This window comes from Gekko japonicus, unplaced genomic scaffold (genome assembly GCF_001447785.1).
Source record: "Gekko japonicus isolate JY-2015 unplaced genomic scaffold, Gekko_japonicus_V1.1 scaffold8, whole genome shotgun sequence".
Taxonomy (NCBI): domain Eukaryota; kingdom Metazoa; phylum Chordata; class Lepidosauria; order Squamata; family Gekkonidae; genus Gekko; species Gekko japonicus.
The window spans coordinates 972456-981910 of NW_015167057.1; the positions used below are offsets into that span (position 1 = coordinate 972456).

Sequence of the window (9455 nt, forward strand, 5' to 3'; positions counted from 1 at the left end):
AGTCTGTACAAAACGTTTTCAAATTCGGGCACCGTTCTTCAACTCCAAACTGAAATTACTCAGAGCATTTGGAAATAATTGTGACTTTCCGTCAAGTTAAAGAAGTTTGCAGAAACTGTAACCTTTTACTGTTTGTCTCGCTGAAGAAGATACTTGAAACGAGAGTATCTATACGCAGGATTCTCATGTGAACTGATTAATCTGATGCGTCTTCCAACTTGATGAGTACTGACTTGAGCTTTTCTTCTGATGACCTTGACGACTCTCTATATATTGACTAATTATTACATTGAGACTTGGATATTCGGGGGGGGGGTTTGCCCCCCTCCAGGGGATTTTTTTTGAATTGCATTTTATATAAGGAGTACAAACTACAACGAAAATAGGAGGGGGAACTACAATTAAGGAGAAAGAAAAGATACCCACTACTGACTAAAAACCCAAGAGAGGAGATCATCAAATTAGCTTAAATACAAAGCCATCCCTTAAAACGTTAACAATTTTATGAACTTAGTCAGACATGCTAATATATCTTTTAAATCTTAAATTTAACTGTTGGTAAAAAAAAAAACCAGAGCCTCTCATTATTAAAAACAGTGTTTTCAGAGGCACAATTCAGAGTCCTTCAGCCTTCATTTTCTGGATTGTATTTAATGTATTTTGGTGTTTTTGGTTATGAGTATGTTATTTTTGTATATGCTACCTTTATAGAATTTGATATTTTCACATAGAAACTATTTAAAATATTTTAATAATCAGACTTTAAAACAATGTTTATAAGATTTATTTTTAAAAAATTTCAGTGCATTTCATTTCAGCTGACTTTTTCTTGTTTATTATACAGTTATGTTATATACTGCAATCCTTTTAGTGGTTGGGTACATATTGTAAGTAGTGTAAGTAGTGTTTGGGGAGTACTTGTACTGCCGGAGCTACTGAACTCAGGATCATGTGGTGGTTCTGTGACAGGGCAAGGAAGTCTCTATCCCATTTGCTCTTCCTTCCTCTCCTATTAGAAGAAGAGAAGAGATTGGATTTATACCCCCCCCCTTCACTACCCAAGGGAGTCTCAGAGCAGCTTACAAACTCCTTTCCCTTCCCCTCCCTGTGAGGTGGGTGGGGCTGAGAGAGCTCTGACAGAAACTGCTCTTTTTTAAGAACAGCTGTGCCAGAACTATGGCTTGCCCAAGGTCACCCAGCAGGTGCAAGTGGAGGAGTGGGGAATTAAACCCGGTTCTCCCAGATTTGAGTGTGCGCACTTAACCACTACACCAAACTGGCTTTGTTGAATATGGGGGGGTGGGGAGGAATCCACATAACTTATCAATGTGAGTGGCATCACAGAGAACACTCCACCCCCCCCCCCATTGTAGGGGATTGGTGTGTTTATTTTTATACCAACTTACTGCCCCTTATCTTTGCAACCTTGAGGCTGAGAATAAGATGGCACAGAAGTGAACCAAAAAAAAAAAAAGGAAAGGTGGACAAAGGTTAGATAGCAGGTCAGCATAAGCCACTGTAAATTGTTGCCGTTTCTTAAGGTCCTCAAATTTTTAAAAAGAATCAGTGCAAGAATTTTCAGGGTAAGTTCAATGCGTCCACCTTTGGTCTCCTCTGCCAACTCCAGACCTTTCGCTACTCCCCACTCCACAAAATACGATTTAGAGGTGGGAGAAAGAGAGAGCAGCACAGCAAGCCGCCTCAGAAATACATTAAAAGCTGCACAGCAGCTGCCGATCTCATCTTGCAGTTAGCGGGCCTCTACACACTATTTCCCACATCCCTGAATCTCTCTAAATCCTGCTTTGTGGGAAGTAGCAAAGGGAGCTGAAGTCTAGAGAGGGGAAAAACCCTTGCTGCTCTGCAGGATACATCAGCTAAGAGAATGCTTCTCCCTCTCCCCAAACAGGCACTGCTCCCTACCTAAAGACCAAGTTCATCTGCGTGACCCCGTAAGTATTTCCTCTTCGCAAGAGGGGTGGGATCCCACAGCATGGAGGAGGGTGCAGGGTCTTCAGAACTATCCGGTGCGGCTTGTTATGGGCAGAGTTCACTTCCTTGGCTGTGTTTTGCCTGGCTCCTCTTCAGAAATGGCCCTGTTCCCTAAACTACAAGACGAAATATGGCCCCAGATGGGGGAGGTGGTGTTCTAGGTCTGGCTGTGCCTCATTGCAGCAGGGCTGAGTTCCAGGCTTCCGGGATAAGGCCAGACTGTTACCTCAGGTTGCCAACCTCCAGGTGCTGCCTGGAGATCTCCCAGTATTGCAGCTGATTCCCAGACAATAGAGTTCATTTCCCCTGGTGGAAATGGCTGCTTTGGGGGGTGGGCTCTTCTATGGCATTATATACCAGTGGGGTCTCTCCCTTCCCCAAACCCCGCCCTCCCCAGGCCACACACCCCAAATCTCCAAGTACTGCCTAACACAGCTCTACCACTAAAGCTGCCGTCTCCTCTTCTCCCTCGCTCCCACCCCTTTTCCAGGACAACTTGCAGTAGCACCATTGAGCTGCCCATGTCTCCCCGCACCCTCGAGTCTCTGATCCATTTCGGCAATAATGGCGAAGCAGCAGAGGGAAATGCCAGCGGCCAGTTTGGTGAGTGTGGGGTCTTTGGCGGTGCTGGAGGAAGGGGGGTGGGTGCTCAGCACTCTGCTGTTACATCTGTTGTCGCAAGAACCACTGAAGCGTTCAACGTGTGGCGCTTGGGGAGCTGAACATAAGCACTCTGAAGTCTCCTTGACTGGTTTTGCATGTGCCTAACTCTTTCCATGGGGTCGCAAAGAGTCGGACTCGACTGTGCAACTGAACAACAGCAAACTCTTTCCTGGTGGAATGCAGGGGGCTTAACCAAATGCTTTGCTTTGGCATGCCTTGGATAACTGAATCAAGTCACGCGGGTTCGTGGAGTTAGGAGGGAGGCGGAACAGAAAGGGGCTTAAAGACTGGCACGGCGCGAAATTTCAGCTGGGTTCAGGAAGGGGAAGGAAGACCAACAAGGAAGAGGGTTCTGTGATGAGGACGAAAGGGAAATGGAGGTTATGGGGAGGGAACTGGGCTGATAGGAGAGAGGGCTCTGGAGAGTTTTCAGAGGTGGGAGATTAATGTTAAAAAAGGAAGGGGGCTCCCACAAAGAGACCCGGAAGGCTTGGCTGAGGGCAAAGCAAGCAGCAAGAGGGCCTAGAGGAAAACAGGAAGGGGGTGAGAAGGAACCGTGCGATGCAGTGTTCAGAGGGCCGCGTCTACTACAGGCTTTTTTAAAAATTCAGATTCTCCTGGAAAAAGGCTGAATCCTGTGGCCTCTATACATTATGCCAATTTGCTTATGTTTATGTAACTTACCCCACTGCTGCTTGACACTGCAGGAAGGGGTGAGCTCTGCAAGGCAGTCTAGCTTTACTTGCTGAGGACACGAAAAATGCTGTACTGGAACTTTGAGTAGTTTAAAAAATAGTCTTTCTTGCGGATGCTGAATTCCACAGCTGCTATCCTGTTATGTGCCCTGATCTGGATAGCCCAGACCAGCCCGATCTTGTCAGAGCTTGGAAGCTAAGCAGGGTCAGCCCTGTCTAGTATTTGGATGGGAGACCTCCCAAGGAATACCAGGGTCGTGATGCAGAGGCAGGCAATGGCAAACCACCTATGAATGTCTCTTGCCTTGAAAACCCTACAGAGTTGCCGTAAGTCAGCTGTGACTTGACAGTACTTTCCGTCACCATCCTATTGTGTGCCCCCTCTTGCATATTTGTTGTTCAGTCATATAGCCGAGTCCGACTCTTCATGACCCCATGGACCACATCACGCCAGGCCCTCCTGTCTTCCATCATACTCCACAGTTTGCTTAATTTCATTGCATATACATGAAATCAAAAACCGTGCATAGCCCCAAGAGTGCTGAAGGTTCTGACTTAGTTGTGTAGTTGGACAATGGTGTTCGCCTTTCTGAGGCTTAACTGAGCACCCCTGTATTGCAGCTGGAACATTTTCCTCTCTTATTTTCCCTGCATCTCCTGCAGAATCCTTGCAGTTCGACATGGAGCTGACCCCTGAGTGCGCCTCCTCACCCATGTGACCAGCCCCGCCTAATCAGCTGATCGTTTCTGGCTTCCTGGCATGAAACAGCTCCTCCTCCTGCACAGTCATGGAACCCAACCAAACAGCCACCGACTTGGCAAGAGGCACGTGGTCGTCGGTTCTCCTCTGGCCACCTTGAGCATACCATGGCTGGGAGCTCCTTGCCTGACTAGAGGGGAGAGTCCTGTTTTTAGTTTTTGAAAGATTTATTTTTCCGTATGTATAAAGGTATTTGTTTAAGGAGTCTCTTTGTGTACGTGTTTTGGTAGACCAAGTGCCTCTTTGCAACCACTCTTCAGTTGTATCTCTTGGCTTCTTGTACACATTTGTTGCATGCCACAAAAACACTGCTTCTCTGGCTCTTGCTAACATCCAAGCATATGCAGTAACAAAGAGACTGAGTCTTCTTAATGCACAAGTCGGATCCCCCCCCCCCCAACAAGTTGTTGGGAAGGCAGATGGGAGGGCATTTTTTTATTCCCTGGTAAAGATCTATTTTGAGTTTGCCCTGCCTTCTGCTTTGTTAAGTGGTGCAAAACGAAACATTTTTTTAAAGTAGTACAACAGCCCTGTGAAGTAGGCAGTTGTTCTCAGGCAATCCTGGCAGCCTGGTCACCTGACTACCTTGCACTTTGATGCCTGTGCCTGGAGCTCCACACTCCCTGAGTGTTCCAATCTTAATGATGGGGGGGGGATCGAAAGAGTAATGTTCTCTCTGGGCTGTGCAGTATAACTGTGTCAGAGGTGGGATTTGAATCTGGGTCATCCAGACCAAAGTCACTTTCTTTCTCCACAGTTCTTCTTGTGCTGTAGGGCTGGGAATTATTTGCTCTCAGCTCCTAAGGCCCCCAGTCCCAAATAAGGCAGGATTCTCTGAATTAACAGCTCAGCTGTTTGCCTTCTGTTGCCAGTCCCAGTATCCCAGATTTGGACGGCACAGGCTGGTCAGGTCTTGGAAGCTAAGTAGGGTCGATCCTGGTTAGTACTTGGATGGGAGACCACCCAGGAAGTCCAGGGTCACCATGCAGAGGCAGGTAATGGCCAACCACCTCTGTTCTTCTCTTGCCTTGAAAACCCCATGAGGGGTTGCAATAAGAAAGGTGTAACTCAAGGGCGCTTTCGGCCACCGTTCTGTGTGTCAGGAGTAGATCTTTGAAATGGTGGGGTTTTTTGGGGGGGAAATGGAACCCAAAGAGCCAGTTTCATCCGCTTCATTGCATGGACTGGGCCATTGTTTTCTCCTTGCGAGATCCTTGTATTCTGATCTGTAGCGAAAGGCACACTCTGCGTCAGTCTCATCCGCGTTCTCGGTGCCCTCTCTGTGCCTCTTGCTGTGGATTTGTGGCTTACCCCGGCAGTACGTGGTGCCCTCTGCTTGGCTGGGATGTTGGCACTCCAGTGCAGGACAAGAAAGTTCCAGTGATGCTGAGCAGCTGGTTGCAAATTTCAGCGGTGGGACTTGCTTACTCTCTCCCTGCAGCGGCAAGAGAAAGCAGCGGGATGAGTTCTCCAGTATTAGTTAGAGGAGGCTGGACAGGAGGTAGAAGAGGTTGTAGCCAAAGCTTTTTAGGTTAACCTGTTCCCTACTGGGATGTTTGCCATTAGAGGGACGGGATTGTCTCCCTTTTTTTGTAATGCCAAACTAGAAGCATTCGGACCAGAGCAAAGCTGCCCTGGTTTCTTCTAACCAAATAGCTTGTTCATGCCACTCTGCGCCTTATTATCAAGCAGACCCTCTCTCCTTCTCCCCCCCCCCTATGCTGTCTAGACCATAAAGGTTTTAACCTTTTTTGTATATTTTATTGCTGTATCTACAAGCTTCGACTTTCTCTAAAATAAATGTTCCAATGGCACCTTTTCCCCCCCTTTGTGGGAGAGTAGCGGTGAGTGTTTTGTGTGTATTATCTCTGTGTGATGTGGAAAGCAGAAGAAGAGAAGAGTTGGTTTTATACCCCCCTGTTCACTACCTGAAGGAGTCTTGGAGCGGCTTACAATTGCCTTCCTTTCCTCTCCCCACGACAGACACCCTGGGAGGCCGGTGGGGCTGAGGGAGTTCGGAGAGAACTGTGACTGGCTCAAGGTCACCCAGCAGGCTTCATGTGGAGGAGGAGTGGGGAATCCAACTTGGTTCTCCAGGTTAGAGTCTGCCACTATTAACCACTACACCATGCTGGCTCTCCCAAGAAGGGCTTTGGAGAAGACTGGGGGGGTGGGGGTGTAATCTTGTGACTGCTAATGAACCTGCCTGTTGTGAGGGACCTAAACAATATGATAGAGGATCAAAATAAGGCCTTCACCGACTTTTCATGTATTTGGTTTATACATGAATGGCTCCTTCGCTGGACGTTTTCAAGAGGAGGCCGGACAACCATCTTTCGGGTATGTTGTAGGGCTATCTTTCAACTATGCTCCTGCAGAGTGCAGGGGGTTGGACTAGATGACCTGCAAGATCCCTTCCAACGCTAACATTCTATGATTCTATGATCCACCTCTCACTGAGACTCAAGGTAGATTACAACAGCATAAGACAATGCATTCATTGCATTGTTTTATGGTGGGATGTTATGAAAATCTGAAACAAAGCATAACAATTGGGGGCCTGCAAAACTTGCAAGGGGGAATCCCATCTCCCCCCCCCCTTCGCAAGTCCACCCAACCACCTGCCTTGAAGCCCAAACGGAAATGATCAGATCCATTCAGCAAAATGGTTTAGACAAGGTCTGGTGGAGTTTGGAAGGATCTCTTAGAAGTGGCTGATGCTAGACCTCACAATCACAGCTGAACGCAAACCCTAATATTGCTGTGATTTTTCTGTCTGGCAGAAATTAGCTATGCCAAAAAATAAACAGCACCCGTCTCTCTCTCCAAGAAAAACTGGCTGTTGCCCAGAAGCACATACAAAAATGTGGCTTGTTCACTGCTGCCATGAACCAGATTCTGTGTAGCCCAGACACTTTGCTCAGCACAGGCTGTTTACCTCTGTGGTTCTGTCTAGCTTTTTGTTTGAGCCCAATGCTGCGGTAAAAGAGCGCCCCCTGCTGTTAAGAACGGATCATGGCACCTTTAAGACCAGCAAAGTTTATTCAAGGTATAAGCTTTCGTGTGCATGCACCCTTCTTCAGATCCATTAAAATGAAAATTACCTGTCCATATAGGTGGACGGTAAACAGCAAATTAGCATACAGCATAATGAAGATGTTTAACAGATTCAAGAACCAAACAGGAATAACAGTTTATATGCTATATACGGTTACCATTTGTTTGGGTTTAATTCTGGGGGGAAATACCTTGAAGGAAATAAATATATGAAAATTGAAGATGAATGGGAAGATGTCTTCTTAAGTCTGGAATGCTGAGAGACATCATAGGTTAGTTTAGAATAGCGATTCCCAACCTTTTAGGTGTGGTGACCCACAAGTCCATATTTAAAAGAAGAGAAGAGATTGGATTTGTACCCTGCCCTTCATTGGCCAAAGGAGTCTCAGAGCGGTTTATAATCTCCTTTCCCTTCCACTCCCCTCCCCACAACAGACACCCTGTGGGGTAGGTGGGGCTGAGAGAGCTCTTTCCAGAACTCTTGAGAGAACAGCTCTGAAAGAATTTATGACTGACGCAAGATCACACCAGCAGCTCCATGTGGAGGAGTGGGGAATCAAACCTGGTTCTCCCAGATTAGAGTCCGCACTCCTAACCACTACACCAAACTGGCTCTCTTTCTGGCGTTCCCTGGCATACATATAGGTAGACCACTACTTGGTGCAGTGACCCATCAAGGACTGGGCTAACATTTTTTAACCTCCTAGGCAAACAATGACGTTGGCACCCATCTAGTTGTGTCTGAGAGAAGGACAGATGAGGTGTCTCCTTGTGATAGAGCAGGATCCCCAACATCACTGATGCAGGGATTTCATCAGGCACCCCCACCTCCTCAAACCCATCCCAGTCTTTACAATGTACATGTCCCTTAGCCACAGTCACTGGGGGGAAACGTTCTCCCAGTCATTGAACTATGATGTTTCCCCCTTCCACCAGGCTTTCTGGTTTTACCAGGAGAGGTTTCATTACACTAACCTGGGACCCTTAATCCTTCTATGCTAATACATGGAGCCCCTCAACCACCACAGGATCACTGAGACCTGGGTTCATGATTCTCCACAGAGGCTTTGGGACATTTGAAGTGCTCTGTGTGTCAGTTATAGAGTTCTCTGTCTCTCTAGTCCCAGGTTGTTATTTTCCTGGACCTCACAGCAATGCTTCCTCTAAGCTGTGGAGTCTTGTGAGCAAAAATTCTACTTTGTGAGCTACTGGCATTGAAGTTGTGAGCGAACGACTTGGCTGCTGCATAAATTTGTTTGCTCTGGAGCCATCCTCCCTGAGCTAAGGCAAAAATGTGTGAGCTGGAGGCTAAAAAGCTGTGAGCTAGCTCACACTAACTCAGCTTAGAGGGAATACTGCCCCCCCCCCGGTGCTGTACCAGTTCTCTCCAGTTCCCTTTTTCTCACTCTTCATTTCTGAATTTTCATATCCATCTCTATGCTGGTCTTTCCCCTTTGTTTTTTGTTCTCTGGGTTGGCTAATCCTTCTTTTGGTTCTTTTCCCCCTTTCTTTCCTATGCCATTCCCCATTCTAAATTGTTAGATCTGGCTAATTCAATTTGTTTCTCAGTTTGGGGCCATTTAATTCTCTCCTTGATCCTCCTTATTTCTCTCTGTGCTTGCTTACTGCTAACGGCTCATCTTTCTAACTCCACCAGGCTTAATTTTCTTGGGTGGCATTTTGGTAACACTCCTCCTAACACTTTGACCTTTTTGGACTTTACCTCAGGAATGTCAAATCTTTTCGCCACACCTGCCCTTTAAAAAAAAAAATCTGGGATCCTTATTACAATTCCTATTTACTCCGTACCTTAGCTTTTACCACAGGAGGGCAAATCCCTTTTGCCAGACTTTATTTTCCCTTTTAATCTTCTGTGACCCTTTCAGCAGCACCTCACACTGTACTTGAGACGTTTACCTGAGGAAGTCTCTCTGGTCACAAACAAACTCCTTTTCCTCACCCACACAAAGCTACAAGCATTCTCTACTTTACCCAGGCTTTTTACCTAAAGAATGTCTTTTTAATTTGGAGGTTTGTATTCCAGCACTGATCCAACACTTTTTGTGACGACCTTTTCACTCACCACCCTCCGTCACCACCCTGCCACACAGGTTCCGGGTCACAGGTGGGTCAGGGGGTCCTAGTTCACCACCCGTCTCATCTCTAGTTAACTGGTAGGGAATCCCAACCTTTCTGCACATGCAGGGTCTCCCTCTTTCCCCTTCCCCAGAAATGGCCACCATTTACTTTTCCAGGAAAAAGTGATACTGTACCCTCAGAGACTCCAT

General features: G+C 46.8%; 1 protein-coding gene across 2 annotated transcripts in view; it reads left to right on the forward strand.

Annotated features, from left to right (window-relative positions):
* STAT3 (signal transducer and activator of transcription 3 (acute-phase response factor)) overlaps positions 1–5930 on the forward strand; it is an 84088-nt gene extending 78158 nt beyond the window's left edge. For both annotated transcript variants that reach the window (XM_015412458.1, XM_015412459.1), the window contains exons 22-24: positions 1910–1952; positions 2483–2595; positions 4014–5930. In XM_015412458.1, the coding sequence (XP_015267944.1) occupies positions 1910–1952; positions 2483–2595; positions 4014–4069 (212 nt within the window). In that variant the 3' untranslated portion in view covers positions 4070–5930. The remainder of the gene's footprint in view (positions 1–1909; positions 1953–2482; positions 2596–4013) is intronic.
* The last annotated feature ends 3525 nt before the right edge of the window (positions 5931–9455 follow it).